The 19,994-nt window shown below is 33.5% G+C and overlaps 1 protein-coding gene across 4 annotated transcripts in view; it reads left to right on the forward strand.

Annotated features, from left to right (window-relative positions):
• Window positions 1–19,994, forward strand: part of SUPT3H (SPT3 homolog, SAGA and STAGA complex component) — a gene marked incomplete at its 5' end in the record, with an annotated part of 404,664 nt that overhangs the window by 264,788 nt on the left and 119,882 nt on the right. For 3 of the 4 annotated variants that reach the window (XM_084227837.1, XM_084227838.1, XM_084227840.1), the window contains 3 exons: window positions 1,078–1,164; window positions 4,418–4,508; window positions 10,021–10,160. In XM_084227837.1, coding sequence (XP_084083963.1) covers window positions 1,078–1,164; window positions 4,418–4,508; window positions 10,021–10,160 — 318 coding nt within the window. The remainder of the gene's footprint in view (window positions 1–1,077; window positions 1,165–4,417; window positions 4,509–10,020; window positions 10,161–19,994) is intronic. The other variant, XM_084227839.1, reaches the window with a different exon arrangement.

The following is a 19,994-nucleotide window of genomic DNA, read 5'->3' on the forward strand; positions in this document are numbered from 1 at the left end:
GAAGTATTTGATTTCTCATAATTGTTAAGATAACAGTATGTCACTTTTAAAAGATTAGTTCTCAGGAATATATGTTAGTTGTGTTCCCTTCAAAGAAAGATGTATTCTGGACCAGCTTTTACATGTAAATACTTTTATAATATTTGAATAGAATTGGTTCGGTACAATCACTATGGTTTGATCAAATTTGGAAGAAGTTACAGGCGCATTTTTGTAGTGTTTTCTTCAGCATCTTTATTTTTTTCAGCTGGACATATTTTATGTTCTTTCCAACTAATCAAAATAAGAAACTGATTTTGCCTGTGCCAAAAAATAGAACTATCATTTTTCACATTCTTTAATTTTCCAGGTCATTTTAAGTAAGATTGTGTTTCTGGGACTCCTGAATTCCAAAAAACTCTCAACTTTGTAGATATAAGGGCCCAGATGAGCATTTCAGGGGGAATCTAACTTTTCATGCAGTATGTTTTGTGTTGTGCATTCCAGATACAGTTAACTTTTTGTGTGCATGTGATTACTGTGGAAAGAAATTAATGCAGTCCAGTATTATGATTTATGGACTGAATCCTTTGCCCACTGAAGACTTGCCAAAAATAAAACTATTTTTTTCCCTTTGGATATTAGAAACAGCTACTGTTTTTGTTGATCTTTTAAAGTTCTGAATGGGCCTATTTCAAATCATACCAGCATGGGAGCTCAGATTAATAATATACTTATTCAACTAGTGATACTGAGTGAAACCATTGCTCACATGGATATGAGGATAAAATTTCATAAAATTATTTTCAGGTGCATTAATGCATTTCTGGAAGCTGCACATGATTTTTCTTTTGCATGAAAGAAATCAAGGATTTCTGTTTATTGTATCAGTTACAGGTGGGCTTATAAGTTAATTTAATTGCCTTTTTTTATACCTTAAAACACAAGACATTTTGCTTTTAAAAGCAGTAATGTGATTGCTGGATTATTCCCAAAGGTTTTTAACTCTTAGTAGATTTATCTCTCTTGAGACATCATGACTGTAGTATATTTAATTTAGACTATTTAGAAAAATTCCTAAATTTCCTTTGTTGTTAGTTGCAGCAAGCTGCTGAAGTTTCTCAGCTTCGTGGAGCAAGAGTAATCTCAGCTGAAGATCTTCTGTTTTTGATGCGCAAAGATAAGGTAATAAAAAACAATTTCCTTTTATTAAAATACCCTGCTTGGTGCTTACTTACACTTATATAAGGAAACTATGCATCCTTATTAAATAATGTTCAGTTTAGAGTTATAACTGTTGAACTGATGTCTTAGTCTTCAGAGTTTACACAACAAAATAATTCTCTACATGAAAATACTTAGTTTTACATAGGCAAGAAGACTTACCTAAGCCTGTACTAACAACTAATTCTAACTTACCCTTACTTATATATTTAGATATTTTTATTGCTATATAACAGTTGTTAAATATTGACTGTGCTGTGTTCTGACAAATGGGATATAATTGAATAGCATATTTAATGTTCTTCTGATTTTATACATGCTTACTTTACTGTCTTTCATAGAGTATACTTTTAACTTGAAATGCAGTCTATTCTTTGACACCCATTTATAAAAAAACCAAGGTGAAAATTTCATTAGCATAACTATATACCAGAATGTCTCCTTTTTGTAAAAAGATTCACATTTCTGAGTTGTTTTTTTTTTCCTTTCTATCTTTGTGTTGTATCCATATGAGAAGATGGCTGTTAGCTCCTTTCTTACTCCTTGAACTCTGGCATTAAAACATTTAAGCTGGTATTTACAGGTCCAATTTTGTCATAACTATCTTCCATGACTAGATAGTTCAAAATATTTTATAATATTTGACACATTTTTTTTTAAGGATTTGAAGATTTATCTATTTATTTATACAAGCACTTGGTACAGTCAGAAGCGCGGGAGGGTGAGAGATTTCACCAGAGCCAGAACGGGGAGCAGAGCAGGCAGAAGGACCTGAAGTACACTCCTGAGGGGAGCAGCGGGCGGCAGGAGAGGTCTGCGTGCCATGTGGGACGCTCCTCCGGTGGCCGGGGAGCAGCTGGGGATCGAACCGGCACTGCAGGCTGCAGGCAGCTTCGCAACCCAGCGCTCAACCGCTGCGCCACCGGGGAGGCCCAATATTTGACACATTTTTAATCAATGTAATATGTAAAGTACACTAACTGAATATCTGCAGTGTGCTATGATCAGTGCTAACCCATGTGAACAAGGTGTGCTTAGTCCCAACGTTCGATTTTTCATTTGTCCATTGTTCCTCCTGGACTTTTACATTAACCCACTTCTCTTCTATCATTTTTGTATACTTGCACTCTGTTTCTTCTCAGAGGGCATCCATCTGACCTTTCAGATAACCTTATTAACTTTCTTTCTGATGTGGTTCATTATGGTTGACTTAGGTTTTATAAGTTTGGATCGAGTGTATTTTTCTTATGCCATGAGATTCAGAATTCTATAAATTACACCTTGACCATTCTGCCATTACATTTTTATAATTTTTTTAATTCATTAACTCTTAGATTATATGAAGAAAACAGATTGTAAGACAAAAAAAGAAATGTCTTCACTATTATAAAATGCTATGGTCTGGTTTCGGAGATCTGTGTGATTTAATTAAATAAGTATTTTAAGACCCACAGAATTTTAAGGTACATTTAGATGGAGAGACTGAGCATTTGTTGAAGTAGAAGTTTCTAAAGTGAGACAGTCCATTTATAGAATGGACCAACTATAAAGGAACTAATTAATTAGTGTACTGGTTTAGAAAACAAGGCAAAATATGTTAAGTATAGTGGCAATGGAAGTGGATATAAAAAAAGAATTAGATAGTGAAGAATAAGTAGAGTATGAAGGATTTGGTTGCTTCATTGTACTTGGAGGACTAGAGGGAATAGGTACTAGGAAGAAGTGAATACCCTGAGTCAAGATTCTTTAGGAAGATATCTGGAGAACAATGAAGTTGGTAATAGTATTTTACAGAATATGTCCAATATCTAATTTTCTTTTTCACTTATAGGGGAAGAGGTTAACACAAAGAATTGTCTACACTGATACTTTTCCTCCTTTTTGGAAGTCCATTCTAACTATGGACGATAAGATTTAAAAATCATATTGAAAATTTAAGAACACACACTAACTGACCAGACCCTTCTAGAAGAACTTGTAACTAGAGTCTTTATAGTAACTGAACTATATGAAAGACCCCAGTATGCTCCTTTTTCTCTGAAAAATAGTAATTTTCTTTATATGCTGACTTGTCCCAAATATAATTTAGTTTACATAGTTATAATATGAAACAAAATAAAATTTTAAGAATTGAATAAAATCAAAGCAAAGAAAAAATGGTAGCAAAACCTACCTATACATATAGGTGTATGTTTTTTCTCTTAATAACTCCATTTTATATTAAAAGCAATATTTACTGACTGTTTACTATGTTTTATATACTGCACCAAGCAACTTTACTCTTTCTCTTATTCTTCACAAAAATCCAGTAAGGTAGGTACTTTTCATACTATATAAATAGAAAAACTGAAGTTCAAAGATTATGTTCTACTTCTGAGCCTGCTTAGCTGTATTAGTAAAGTTATTTTTAACCTCAGTTTTCCTATATGAGGAAATATATTGAAAATATCAAATAAAATGCATGTGAAAGAGCCTTGTATTTGCAGTCTTTCAGCTGTCATTAGGAATCTTAAACTGAACGTCAGGAACCAGTAAAAACACATTCTGTGTATAAGCACAAAACAAATTACAATGGTTGCTTTTAAAGTAAAACAGTATCATGATCCTCTAATAAATCTATAGACAACTATCATTAAAGCCCAACTATCATTTGTTAGCTTTGAGTTTCATAAAAATGTGCATCTATCTCAGATTACAGGATATTTTCTAGAAATATAAAGCATAAACTAATTCTTCTAAGTAAAAGATTTTCAGAAAACATAACCAACAAAAAGAGAGTACTTGGCTTTTTAAAGCAGTTGTTAAAAAATCCTTGTCTAGATGCTTATAAATCATCTTTAAAAGTAACAGTTGATCTTGAATGTGTACAGAATTCCATAACATCACTATCGTGATTAGTATGAAGATTATGACACTTATCACACAACCTCAGAAAGAACTTAAAGCATCTTATAAGAATAAAAAATAAAAATAACCATGACTTGGGAGTATCTGAGTATTACAAATCGAAAAGTTCCTTTAAAAATACTTGTGTTTTATTTTTTATGTTTAATTTGATGACTACATTTTTTATTTCACAATATTATGCTGAGAATTTTGTATTTCCCCCAATGATCCTAATGTTCAAGTTTATTATATTTAGTAATAAAAGTGGTCTAATCAGTAAAGTGAATATATATATGGTTTCTTAATATTTATTCTATATTTTTAATAGAAAAAACTTAGAAGACTCCTAAAATACATGTTTTTCCGAGACTACAAATCAAAAATTGTCAAAGGCATAGATGAAGATGATCTTCTGGAAGGTAACCAAAACACCAAACTAAAAACAAAATGATGTATCTGTTGGGTGACATACTTATGAAATGTCAGTGTATGTATTCCCATCAAAGTAGACTATATTTCTGTTTAATAATGTAGTGTAGAAATTACCAAAATTTATTTAATTGGCAGTAGAATCTTGTACTTTTCTATTTATGTGACTTCACAGCAGTCTGAATTTTCAGTTCTTTCTTTTAATAATATGTCATGCTTTGCATCAGGATATCATGAAATTAAGAAAATTGCATTGATTCAAATATAATTGAGTAAAGCAAGCATTTTCTGTCATGGATGTAGGGATCCAGAACTATTATAATATGTATTAAGTTGACATGTGGGTTTTTGTTAATTTGCTATAAAAAGTAACTGCTATGTTTTATGGTAAAAGTCACCTAGTATTAGTAAGTGGTTTCCATGCTACTTGAAATCTAACAGAAAACTTAACACAAAATGGAAAATTTTCCTTATCTGATTTTTCAAATCAATCCTCCATTTTAGAATATTTAGAGAAAACATTAATGTTGCAAAATTAAGCAGTTCTAAGGTAAAGGTAGATAAGTGCTAAAAATATTTATTGAATCATAATAAATATTTTACAATTTTAGAAATAGTTCATATATTTTGTATTGAATATAGTCTTTGCATAGTAGCCATTCATTGCTAATAGATTCACTGATAAAGTAACTAAACAATTGGACACCAAGAAGTTCAGTTACTCTAGTGTGCTAACACCATTTTACCAGTTTGATACCCCCTCTTCATTTATTGCAAATGTCTGCTCTTCATCTTCATTTAAATATTTAAATTTTTATTTTATATAAAGTTTTTATGTGATTATAAAGTTGATGTAATTGTAAAATAAACTGACTACTAAGATAGGACTTATAGAATGGCCATGTGAGGAATATGGTAGACTCTCCAGTGAAACACCTCTACCTCTAACTGATGTAAATTTTTTAAAATGATAAAGTCTCTAAAAGTTGCCCTAAGTGCATACATCAAATGGAGAGATAAAGTCACTCTACTAAATTTCATTAAGAGCAGTGAGAGTTTATTGCATTTACACCATGATTCCCATCACCTTTCTCATCCTCTCTTTCCCTGCCACCCCAGCTCAATATGATAGAACATCTGAGCTTCTATTATACTCAGGGTAAGTTATGTTTTTTGGTAAGATGACCAAAAACAAGGGGTACCTATTCCTCCAGCTTCCAGTGTAAGGACAACAATTTCATCTTAGAATGGGCAGGATTTCAGCATCTCTCATCTCTTCCAGCTCTATGTAGAACAGAATCTGTTCTACACAGTCACAGTTGAAAGAGACTAGAACTTCCATACATTCTCTATTCACGGGGTAGAAGTTTTACCCCAGACATGACAGTGTGAGAATAGTGGGCCTTGATTGCCTACCCCTAACTTGCTCACAAAGGAAGAAAAAGCCCAGAAGTCAGGAGGCTAGTATTCCTGTCCAGCTACCTACTCTTAGGTCTAGAAAAGTGTTTCCAGGAAACGCTGATTATTTTTCTTGCCCCCAGTTACCATTACAGTGGTACAAAGTTTCAACCCAAAGGGAGAGGCAAGCCTTAATAACAGAGAGATCTGCAGCAATCCCTATGGGGACTATTTCGAACAGAACATGTTGAAAATTCATACTTAATAGTGTTATAAAAAATAGTAATTAAGAAAGGATAGGTGCTCTATGATACTAGTAACAGTAAACAAAACAGTAGGTTAACTGAAAGTTTAAAGGAGGAAACAAAGGAAAGAGACAGATAAGAGTCTTTCTGAGGTCAGAGAAAAACTTAAAGGCCAGCAATACCTTGTCTCTGCAAATGATCCTGACATTATTGAGATCTATCTGTAGATCTTTTTTTTTTTATGCCAAAGAATAATATCAAAAACAATAGCAGTCAGCCAGCAATTAGTGGAAGCTAATAGCTATGTGTGGCTGTCTATAGCGTCAAACTATTCAGAAACTTAATGGAGAGTCCAGGAAAGTAGCAAAGAGAACATGACAAAGATATAGTCATCTCTGGGGAATAAAGAGACTGTTGCATGTTCAAGACTGTGTCCTCAGGAGTGCAACATTTAAAGCTCACACTATGAGGGAAAAAGACTTTATTAAATGACAAATCACTAAACAAAGAAACAACCATGCAAGCAAGAAAAGACAGCAATCCTTAAGAAGGAAAGGGAAGTGTTATCTAAACTTTCTACAGTATGTTACCTAAAATGTCTGTTCTTCAACAATAAAATGCTAGACATGCAAATAAACAGGTGTGATCCATAAAAAGGAAAAAAATACATCACACACTCACTTTGAGGGGACTCAGATTTTGAACTTAGCATACAAAAACTTGAAAGTAGGTATTTCTAAATAGGTTCTGTGAACTAAAAGAAACCATGTTTAAAGGACAAAAAATAAAAAAGTGTTGATTACAGTGTCTCTCAAAATATCAGTGCAGAGATGGAAATTACTAAAAAGAAAAAAGCAAATGGAAATTCTGGAGTTAAACAGTTCAGTGACTGTGATGAAAAATTCATTGGAGGGACAATATTAGCTTTGAACTGGAAGAAGAAAGAATTTGTAAACTTGAAAACAAATTTTTAAATATTATGCGATCTGAAGAACAAAGAAAAAGAAGAATGAAGAAAAATTAACAAAGCTTCAGAAAAACATAAGGTACCATTAAGTGAGTCAACATATGCTTAATAGGAGTACCAGAAAGAGAGGAAGAAAAAAAAGTAGCAGAAAAAAATATTCAAAGAAAATTTCCAAACTTTGATGAAAATTATCAATCTACACATCCAAGCAATTAGGATAAACAATTAGAGATCCACACTCAAGTACATTATAGTAAACATGTTGAAAGCCAAAAGAAAAAATAGTAAAAACGGCAAGAGAATAATATTGAATCAACCAAGTTGCATCAGAAATGATTAGAATGCATACGCCACAAAAATAATCAAAAAGTATCTGTAAAGGTAATTACGTAGGTAAATATAAGAGAAAATATAAGTGCACATTTGTTTTCTTTCCTCTTTTAACTGATTTTAGAAGAATTGTTTAAGACAATCTATACATTATAATGTTAGGTCTCTAGAGGCATATATGTTTACTATATAAGCTTACTGTATATTTGACAGTAACAGCATAAGTGAGGTGTTTGAGAACAAAGCTGTACTTGAGGAGCTTTGACACAGATGGTAACTACAATTACAAGAAAAAATTAAAAGAAAGAGAAGTGGTAAATAAGATGGTTAGTATAATAAGTTCTATAAATATATACTCACTCTCCTATAAAGACACACACTACTGAAACTGAAACAAGAAGTAATAGAAAATTTAAATGAACCTAGAGCAAGTAAAGATTTTATTTTTTTAATTCTTTTTTTAAAGATTTATTTATTTATGCATACAAGAGCTGGGGTACAGGCCAGAGGTGTGGGGGGTGAGAGGATTCGCCAGATACAGAGTAGGGAACAGAACAGACAGATTGATGGAAGTACAATGCTGAGGGGAACAGCGGGCGAGTCAGGAGAGGTCTGCTGCACCATGTGGGTTGCTCCCTGGCCAGTGGGGGGATCGAACTCGTGCTGCAGTGGCTGTGGACAGCTTCATAGGTTCCGTCTTAACCCCTTGCACCACCAGGGAGGCCCCAAGCAAGTAAAGATTTTAATTAATAAATTTAAAACTTCCCACAAGGGAAAAAAAAAAATGCCCAATGACTTCATTGTTGAATTCTACCAAATGTTTAAAGAAGAATTAATACCACTCCTTTCCCAACTTATTCTCTCAGACTGTTATTTCTCTGATGAGAAAACCAAGCCAAAGATGTCACAAGAAAACAAATGTATAAACTAATAGCTTTTCCCAATATAGATGCAGATGTCTTCAACAGAATACTAGTAAACTGAATCCAGCAATATCTAAAAAGGATTATACACCATGACCAATGTGATTTATCTCAGAAATGGAATATTGGTTTAAACTTAGAAAACAACTTTTGTAATACATTATATTCACAGAACAAAGGTTAAGACCACATTATCATCTCAATAAATGTAGAAAAATCATTTGTAAAAGTTCAGATTCTTTTACGGGAGAACCCTCATCAAATTAGAAAGGGAAAGAAACTTTTCAACAAATTTCACTGCTATGTACTTAATATTTATGTCCATTTGAAAATCATTTTGAAGCCTAATTCCCACTGTTATGCTATTTTGAAGTGGGATCTGTGAGAAGTTACTAAATCATAAAGGATGAATCTTCATGAATGGGATTAGTGCTGTTCTAAGTAGAAACAGAAATGATAGTTTCATTCTCTCTGCTCACTCCCACATGAAGATATGAGAAGATGGCCATCTTCAAACTACACCAGACATGAGGTCCACAAACATCTGATCTTGGAATTGCAATCTTTAGAATAGTAAGAAATACATATTTGTTTTTCAAGTCATTCAGTCTATGGTATGTTTATTATAGTACACCAAACTAATATAGCCATCTATGAAAACCCCACTGCCAACATCATACTTATTTGTGAAAGATTGAATGCTTTCACCCTAAGATATTTGAGTTGTCATCGTTTGGCATATGAACATTTCATTAATCACGTTTAAAAATAATCTAGTTCTTCCACCAATACCTTTGTGCATTAAACTTTATCAGTTACCTGTTGCATCATTTCATTCCTTCCAACCTTTTACAGAGACTTTCTCAGAATTACATTTTATTTTTAAATAAACATGATGGTTCCCTCCCTGGTGGCACAAGGGGTTAAGCACAGCACTATGAAGCTATCCACAGCCTCTGTAGCACGAGTTCAATCCCTGGCTGGCCAGGGAGCAACCCACATGGCACAGCCGACCTGTCCTGTCTCACCTGCTGCATGTCTCATCAGTGTATTTCAGTCAGTCTGCCTGTCCTGCTCCCCAGTCTGCCTGTGGTGAATCCTCTCACCCCCTGCACCTCTGGCCTATACCCCAGTTCGTGTATGCATAGATAAATCTAGAAAAAATAATAAAATAAATAAGCATGATGATCTTATCTCTTAAGAGAAAAAGAATTTAAGATCTTATTTCTTCAGGTTTAAAATGTATCGTCAGAGTAATGTATATAACATCTTATTTTCACATCTCAATCTCAGTATTCTTTATGTCTTTGTTTTTATTTGTTTTTTCATTATGTGTGCTATAGCAAGAATCTTTTTTCCAGATTTGAAACCTCGCCTTTTGCTTAGAAGGGATTTCGTGCTATTTACACATATTGTGTGGATTTATCATTTGGTTTTATTCTCTTAGTCTTACTTAGGATGTGAATGAAGGTTTTATTCTGCATGACTTGCCCTCTTGGATATAAGGATTCTCGCTTTAAAGATTATTTTGAGAGGATTCCAATTTTAAATTTCATATTCAGCAATATATGTTTAATTACTGGTGCTGATATAAATCTATTAAGCTAATTTCTTTTTTCCTTCCTTTACCTCCATGAAGACAAATTGAGTGGCAGCAATAATGCAAACAAAAGACAAAAAACTGCTCAAGACTTTCTTAACTCCATTGACCAAACAGGAGAACTCTTGGCAATGTTTGAAGATGATGAAGTTGATGAAGTTAAACAAGAGAGAATGGAGGTATAGTACATCTTCCCTTTTACAGTAGTATCAATAGAATAATCATGGCAGTACCTATGCTATGTGGGTCTACTCTTAAGTTCTTGAAATTTTGTCTGACCTGCACTAATCAGTGGTTTTATGTCTGAAAACAGTGTTATACACTCACACTGAGTTGACCTTCAAGGATAGGTTAACCTTGAAGGATAACTTCAGCTTTCTGTTTCTCTTTTTCTGCCTTTTAATACAAGTAGATTTTCCTAACCCATTTTCTGAATCTTTCTTTTACTGATATTACTTTATTGCATAAAAGTTAACTTATAATTACTTATTTTTTTATTTCAAATCATCGAGTTGTCTTTGGGCAAAAGTAATCCTTGCTGTTTTTGTGTTGGCATATAGTGTGAAGAGCTATTTTTCAGGCTGTAATTACGGACTGTGGTTGGACTTACTAGGTAAGGTAGTATCCAGGGCAATTATATGCTTCATATCGCTGTAACACAAAGTGAGTGACATGTGTTTGGATATCCTGAATGTGTTTTAACAATGAATATGAAAATAGTATGTCTTCTGTTTACCTTAGCTATCTCTACATAAAATTATTGTTTACTTAAATACTTCTGGAAAAATAAAAGTAATGATTAATTTCACTTGAGTGCTTTTCAAAATACAAAGCATTAATCTTATCATTCTTATTATTGTTACTACAATTTACATGTAAAAATCTCCATTTTCCCCATCTCTTTAAATTGGTCGAGAGGGAATTCCAGAACTCCAAATAATCATGTTAAATGCCTATTTTACCTTAGTCTCTCTGTTTGCTAAAAATGTAATTATTTCATGTTAAATTTTGGAGGAAGTCCAATACACATATATGCTTTGTAAACTTTAACAACCTTCTTTAAAGAATTAGTATTCTCAGATCATGAACTGTGATCTAAAGGCAGTGTTCTTCTTAGGTATCAATTACCTTAGAAATGTGTGGTTATCTTGGTTTGGGCAACTGCAAATGGTTTTAGTTCAACTTCGCCTTGGGCCAAAAACATGCTAAGTTGTCCAAAGCAGATGATAAACATATATTTCTGATGTCATTATGGCCTAAACAGGATATGATTGTTTAGTGGCATGGTTTTACTTATGATACATTACACAGAGAGCAAATATTGCTCATGCTTTATTTTTAAGACACTTTTATGTCATACAAATGGGCATTAAGAAAAGACATTAAGGACTGATTAAAACATTAGTAATATTGAACAAATAGCTTTTCAATTTTGATGAGAAAATCTTCTGGGCATGCCCATTGCCCAGAAAGGCATAATTTCACAGTCAAGGAAGAGAGAAGAAATGGAGTGTGCTATAACTGTAAACTCATACTAGCAGGCTCCTGTAGGCCTGGACAAATGATGAGTCAGTAAAGTATAAGTTAAAGTCAATAAAATATCTTGAAATGCAGAGTAATGAAAACTCAGGAACTTATGCAATTTATGTATGTATTACATAGTGGTAACCAGAATAATTTTATGTCAGTAATTGATAATAATCATTGCAATGAAAGTCAGCTTCATCAGCACAATAAAAATTGGATTGACAGTTTCCCAAAGCTTTATATCATAAATAGAATCTTCTCTAACACTAATCAAGAGTAGTTTTGAGATTCTACTCATCCAAATAACAGTTTAACTGAATAAAAAATGCTGAATTTGTAGACATAACTTTAGACAGTAGAAAGTGGAACCTTTAAGAGCATAGGCCTTGCCTGCTTCTAATTTGACAGGTTATAGTTTCAAGCGTAAACCACAACTGTAGCAGTCCATATGAAACCACTTTGGACTCACAGACTGCAATCTCTTGCTTTTAAAGTGCAGTAGAATAATCAGTCCTGGCATCACTCAGTGATTTAATTTTCCTCTAAGCATCACTTACTGTTGCAGAAACCCTATTTACTACCTTCTCCCGTAGAATGTATGAGAATGGTATAAACCTACCAACAAAGCTTATTATTGTTTTTCTTGCTGGCTTGTTTGCTTTCCTTCCTTCCTTCCTTCCTCTGTCCTCTTCTCTTCCCTTCCTTCTATCTTCCTTTTTCATTTAAATAATAATTTAGAAGAGAAAAAAAAATTACAGTATAACAGCTATTAGTACCCGACTTTTCCTCAAAATCCCAAGCCAGCCTACAGAAGGCTGTGTTCTTCCCTATTGTTTTCATCTGATTTCTATATGTGCCTGGTTTTCACTTGTAATGTACACTTCATTATTATTAAGTATGATATGACTTGAAATGTTAAAATGTTGGGATTTTTCCACCCATATCTACTTGATAATCCATCACCAACTGAATTAACTCTGACCCTACTCCTTTTTCTCCCGCATTATTTTTCTAACACTTGTAGAAAAATAGAGATTTATGATCTATGATACTTGAAGATCCTTCTAAATTACTGAATAAAGATTAAATAATGTTCATAGTCAGTCACTTTAGTGTATTTGAGGTACTGGAAAAGAGAGCCAAGAAACAGTAAACTTAATAACACATAAAAATACATCTCTCATCCAACTATCTCTTATTCCCACTTACCCACTCTCATAAGACACAAGTCTGTTTTCACTGTTCATCCTTTCTCTTACATTCTCACTTTTTGAGGTCTGGTCAACAAATATGGTTCTGTCACAAGGCCAAGAAGGGCCACTGAAAGCTACAAAGTAGATTTGGCTTTTCTTAACAGAGAAACTGTCATTCATACAAGAACTTTGCCTAAGTCCTAGCTACTCTTCTGCATAAGAGCCTGAGAAGCTCAAGTTTATCATTAGTCAAGTAAAATATCCTGTTTAATTGTCCAGGAGGCTTATGAAAAGATGTAAACAATGGTTGCTTAAAAAATTGGGTAAACACTACCTTCTGAGACTCTTCTCTCTCTCTCTGTTGCTTTCTCTCTCTCTCTCTCTCACACACACAAACACACAGAGACACATACATACACACATGCAACAAATTCCCAAACACACACATGTATAGAGCATATTCCCTTACCAAGGCAAAAAACAAAAACACCTTAAAAGTAGTAACAGAGGTTAAACAAACAAAACCCCAACTGATTGAAGAATTTTAAAGAAATATGAAATAATGACTGACAACAAATAAATACAAAATTACTGATAGACTATTTAGATAATAACAGCAATGAAATTAATTCATATGAAATTTAATTATTATGGATAAAGCTTTATTTAAAAACAGAGGTAGCCTTTTAGCTTTTAAAACTTTCATCAATTTGTAAAAACTGAAAATAAATATCAGGTAAAACTGGAAATTTTGCATCACAATAAACAAAAAATAAGAAAAATGGAAACATAAATAAAACCAGAATTTTCCAGTTTAAGGAATTATTTGGAAAAATAAAAAATGGTGGAATGAGTCTATGACAAGTCTAAATAAGAAAAACAAAAAGACAACTGCTAAAAATTAGGGATGAGGGCCTCCCCGGTGGCGCAGCGGTTGAGCGCTGGGTTGCGAAGCTGCCCGCAGCCTCTGCAGCGCCGGTTCGATCCCCGGCTGCTCCCCGGCCACCGGAGGAGGGTCCCACACGGCGCGCAGACCTCTCCTGCTGCCCGCTACTCCCCTCAGCAGTGTACTTCGGTCCTTCTGCCTGCTCTGCTCCCCGCTCTGGCTCTGGTGAATTCTCTCACCCTCCCGCGCTTCTGACTGTACCCAGTGCATGTATAAACAAAACAAACAAACAAACCAGCAAACAAATAAATAAAGCATGCCTCTACTAAAAAAAAAAAAAATCAAATAAATAAAATAAAAATTAGGGATGAATAAGAATTTAGTCAAGCTGAATAAATCAATTCTCATATAACTTTATTATTATGGTTGTGAATTTTGATGAAATGGGTGTTTTCTAAGAAGACATTAGTGATTAGTTTTACTCAGTAGAAGAAAGCCTGGATAAATCATGACCAAATATCACAATATAATCTTTTTTATGCCTATGGATGTGGTACTATTTAGCAGTTTATTTGCTAACTAAAAATTTATTATTTCATTAAATTTATATTTATTAACAAAATTTTAGCAATTTTAGTTTGGCAGTATATATAATGAGATAGGGTTTTTTGAATGAGCTCAAAAGCTCCTTAGTATCAGAATATATATTGCTATCATATTCCAAGTAACTAGGTCCTATTTTCTCAATGACAAGGGAATGTGTATATATTCCCCAAACACTAGGAAATTAGGAATGAAATATACCAGCATGCTTAGGGAGGTTGCTGTCAGGTGATGAGACTACAAGTGAATGGAATATGTAAATTTATGTTGGTTTGGTTTTGTATATTTATCCTTTATCCTCTTAATTATCAAATGATTTCCTGTATTCTACAGTTTCTCTTTATGCTGTATTCTTTTTATTATCAGTAGCATTTAATTTACATGTAGTGCTGATGGACAGACTTTATGAGGCAAATTAAATGAACACCTATTACTTAATTGTGGAGTAGGAGAATATAACCTTGCGTAGTGTCATAAGACTCTATTTAGAACTCTATATAGTAATGTAAAAAGCAGTTTAAAATAGTTAACATTTTTTGCATGATGTTGTTGATTGCAAGGAACAAAATCCCATTTCAAATTGAATTAAGACATTGGGGAAATGTAAAGGTTTAGATAAATAAAAATCAGAGGTAAATTAAGCTTCAAATGAGGTTTGATATTGAGGTTTAAAATGTGTCATTTCCTTATAATTCTCTTTTTCTTGCCTTTTTCTGTTTTTGTTGGCCTAATCTTTTACACTGACTAACCTCATAGGACACTAATGCTATAGAAGTTCCAGGTCCTGACAGAGAGATGCCTTTATGCCATTATTTACTCTGAAAATGCTTAAATCACAAGATTTCTAAAATCTTTCCCACCCACAGAAACTAAAAGAATGACATGTTCTGATTGACTCATCCTAAGTCACAAGCTCCATCCCTAAACTGAAGGTACAGTCAGCCTGTCACAAAAGCGTGGATTCCCTAGAACTTTAGGAAGAAGGAATGGATGCTGGTAAGGCAGCCATGAAGGTCCTTCAGTACAAAGAGCCTCTACATTATGCTCTCTTTATCTGAAACACATTACACTTGGCCCTCCACATAAATGGAGTACAACCAACCACAGTTCAAACTATGAAATCATTCTTTAGGGAATATTCATAGAAATATCTCCAAAAAAATTTTCTGCCCAGGAAACTACAGAACAGGAGTATGCCATGACTTTAAGGTAGGTGTGATGTGTAGCTGTAAAACTGATATCCATTTGTGACTTTATAGATTTTAACAAATTGCTTTTAATCCATGTCTTTAATTGTCTTCTGATTTTTTAATGGTAAAGGTCTGTATATTCATTGCCATAAAATTAGTCTTGTGACAGGTGTCTTCTGGAAAAAGACATTTTAAAATTAATGACATGAAAAGTAAGTTGCAGGTTTTATAAAAATAGAACATTCCCTAACTCATACCCTGTGTCCTTCTCATTCTTCGCTTAATACATCAGCTTTGACAGGTGCTTCTCAAGGGATTCTTTTGGGCTTTTCTTAACCATGTGAACCCTCGTCTCTAACTGAAGGTAGAATCAGACTTTTGCTTTGATTACAGAACCCCACGTGGTAGCTGTTAAACTTTAAGTGGCTTCTTGTGTCAGTCATTTTCTAGCATTGCAAAATGTTCCATCTCTTTGGTTATTGTTCTGCTGTAGAAACATTTTAGAGCAAGATTAGCCATATAAGTACCAGCTTTATGATAAAAATTTATTTTCACTCCCATTTTGTCCTCTATCTCTAGACCTACTTAGAATTTTTTTTTACTGTTAATCTCCGGGTGAAATTTAAATATCTTCTTCTCCTTTCTCCTTTCCTTAATCTGCTAAGGAGAAAAATACATGGTGACAGCATAGAAAATACTCATGATAATCATATTTTCCCTAATTCAAATCAGGATTTAGGATTGCTCCTAGTAGCTTTTATTATGGGGCAGAGTATTTTAAATCAGGACTTGGTGGTAAAATACAGGTACAAAGATTGCCATTTACTTCCTTCACCACATCAAGTAGTTTCAACTTTAGAAAAGCAGAGAATCATTTCATGGAGCAAATACACCAGCACTGCAAACTAAACATCCATGTCTCACAGTGGTAATGCATGTGTTCAGGACTTCCTAGGCTGCTGTGTTTAGTCTTACATAAATGGATATTTGACTAACACATCTGATTATACTGTTCAATTAAGTTTTTTATAGAATCAATCAATATTTTCTTTCTCAAATAATTTCAGTTTGTCCATTTCAAAATGAAATCCTTCTCTTTTAAAAGATACATTTCAAGGGTTTTCTTAGAGATCAGTCTACCAATTTGTTTATAAAACACCTTGGCAGAGAAGAGTTTTAAAATATCATCGAATTTAAGAACACCACAGGATTTACCACTAATTTACATTTAATGTTTACAGTTCTCAGATTGTGGTTATTGTAATAACCAAAATATTTTTACCCTGAATATTTTGTGGATTATATTTCCCTATTCTCTCCTTTGCCCACATTCCCCACAGTAGGTGGGCAGATTGTCCTTACATAGTCTGGCTTTTATTTATCTTTATGGGTTTAATCTCAACAAGTTAGTACTTCTAAGTATGAAAATAAATGTATTCTGTGGCAAGATTTTTGTCTTTTATTTAGTGTAATTAATAGATCATTGCTTGTTTGGTATAGTTAATTTCCCTCTTTCTTTATTTGCATCCATGCTGAGGAACTACCTTTGGTCCTACACTTACCGTTGCTACCACTTTACATTAAAGCATGCAAATCAAGCTATTTAATACAATTAAAATTGTTTCTAACTTACTGTATTGATTTAAAAATAAGAATTCTGGATTCAAGTTCCTTGCTTGAAGATAACTTGTGAAACTTGATATAGTATAAAAGATTTTAGCTTTTATCTTCTGCATATCAATTCAAGTATTCAAAGATTCTTTGCAGCTATTAGTAGTGGGCCTTTTAAAAATTGATACAATGAATACAGCCTTTAATCAAAGTAATGAGAGAAGTTGCAGTGTCCTCAAGGTGAACAGCTGCTTGGCTGAGCCACAGTCATCCTATCCCTGTGCAAGCACTGCTCTCCTTTGGGGACTTGACTTATCCCGTGCAATTATTGGATGTATAGACTAACTGAGGGTCTATGCAAAAAGTATACTTAATTTATTAATTAAAAATAAATACAAATAGTTGTTTCACTATGACTTTTACATCCCAACAGGTCATTGTAGGTACCCACAATTTTTTTCTTCTTAATCAAAGAGAAAGCAAGAGATATATTAAAAGTAAGCTTTTTACCTCTATAATGTTCCTATAAAATATTTCCTATAATGTCCAACCATTTTTTGATGTCTATAATACAGTTATTCTACATTAGGAGAGAAAAGTTCAAGTCTTTCTCTACTGATGATGGAGCATGCATCAGTAAAAACTTTCTCTTTCCATTTAATACCTGTGCTGGTTATAGCTTTCCCATTCTTTACTTTTAATCTTTCTGAACCAATTGCTTTGAGTATAACTGTTGTTAATAGTATTATATGGTAGGGCTTTGTGTGTTGCCCTAATTCTTTCTTCTTTAATTTTTCATTTTGGTGAGATTACCCTATCTATCTTTATTGATGTAGCAGATATTTTTTAATCTTAACTTTTCTTTATTTGTCTTTTATGTTTAATTTCAGTCTGTATTTAAATCTTTCAGTGATTATTTTTAGATTCTGAGGAAGCAAACCTATATATCTGGAGTTATCAACTTTTATTTTTTTTAATTTAATCAGTTTTTTTTAATTTTATAGAGGCATGTTTTATTTATTTGTTTGTTTGTTTGTTTATACATGCACTGGGTACAGTCAGAAGCGCGGGAGGGTGAGAGAATTCACCAGAGCCAGAGCGGGGAGCAGAGCAGGCAGAAGGACCGAAGTACACTGCTGAGGGGAGCAGCGGGCGGCAGAAGAGGTCTGCGCGCCATGTGGGACCCTCCTCTGGTGGCCGGGGAGCAGCGGGGATTGAACCGGCGCCGCTGAGGCCGCTGGCGGCTTCGCAACCCAGAGCTCAACCGCTGCGCCACCGGGGAGACCTGGAGTTATCAACTTTTAAAATGAATTTTTTTCTAGTTTAATAGATAATTCTTTGAGTACCCCCTAGGTACCAGATACTTTAGCTCCTTAGATCCAGGGGATCTAAAGTAGTGTTCATAATATAGTCTTCCCTTCATAGAATTTAAAATATATCAGAAAAATAGACATAGTAGTAATAACAGTAGTGTACAGTATAGAATTTGCTACATTGGCAGACACTATTCTAAACCCTAGTATATATATTAGCTTATGTCACAGTCTACTCATGAATTAGGTTCTATTATCCCCCTTTTATACATGGGGACCCTGGAACAGAGATTAAATGACTTGCCTAAGGTTATAGTTATGAAATGAAAGTGCTAGGAATGATAATGTATAGGTGTCTGCATTATCTAAAAAAGGATAGGGGAAAGATTTCTATATCTTCCAATCTGGCCTTTATCTGGAAGAAATTCCTTGAGTTTTATTGTTATGCTAACTCCCTAATTTCAAGGCTTTGATAAAGATATTTGCTTTATTTGCTTTACTTTGGCCATTTCAGGTGATTTCTGAACAGAGCTACACAGATTTACCACATTTGTTTTACAAATGTGAAACCTCATTATCTTAAATCCACAATCTTCAAAACCATGCTGGATAATAGATTTCTGTATCTTCTTTCAAAAAATTTAAAAATGCCAAGGGCACTCATTTATTTACATATTGATATGAGTCAGATTGTCTACCTCTTAATCATTAGCCAAAGTGGACTTGGTAAAGTAATTTTGAACTTTAGAGAAGTTCGAAGTATAGAGACATATGCTAGGAAGTTGAGGTTTCAGAAATAAAATGAGAAGATATGAATTACCAACTTCGCATTTTCAAAATTCTGTATAATGCTGGTTCATGTGTAAAAAAACCAAAATTCTCTGGATTAATCAAGACCCTCTGATTCCTGTGGAAACACAGGGTTAAAAAGTTTTTGTAGACTACTTGGGAATTTAGCCAACCTTTAAGACAGTATTTCTATGGGAAAATATATTCTGAATTTAAAACTAATTTTCAGATTATAACATATTTTACAAGTTGCAGTATTCTCTAATGTGAATTTTTTAATGTGAATTTTTGTATGTATTCATGAATTTTCAGTGAGACAGGTCATCTCAAAAAACCATTTTATCAAGCCCTTTTTCTATAAAAACAATACTACTAATATTAAAGGTCAGTATTAAATAAAATTTGGCTCCTCTGCCTGATGTCTGGTAAGATTATTTAAGAAGATCATGATTACATGATTTCATGATTACATTTAGGTCCTTATCTAATTTTATGTGCAAGGTACTGGCAATGTTCTGATGGTAAATTAAAGATGTATATTATATATTATATCAATGTGCAGGTAACAAAATGTTGGTTACATATAGGAAAGAGGTTAGTTTCTTCAAGATGTTGAAGCAGAGTTCCGGAGTTACCACTGTTCTTTCTGTGATTGGTATACACAGGTACTCTACAGAGATCATGGATTCATGTAGAGACTAGGGATGACGAGTTAGCCAAGTTTACATTCACTTATAATTGGCTTGATATGTTGTTTAGAAAAATAGTTAGACATATAGACAGATGTGTCATGTTGTAAAGATGTGTATCTTCTTAGCATCCCTGAGGATAGACATACAACTTGGCCTCTCTAACTATAACTCAGACACCAATGAACTCAGTTTTTTCTACACTGTTTCTG

This window comes from Talpa europaea (genome assembly GCF_964194135.1).
Source record: "Talpa europaea genome assembly, chromosome: 2".
NCBI lineage: Eukaryota > Metazoa > Chordata > Mammalia > Eulipotyphla > Talpidae > Talpa > Talpa europaea.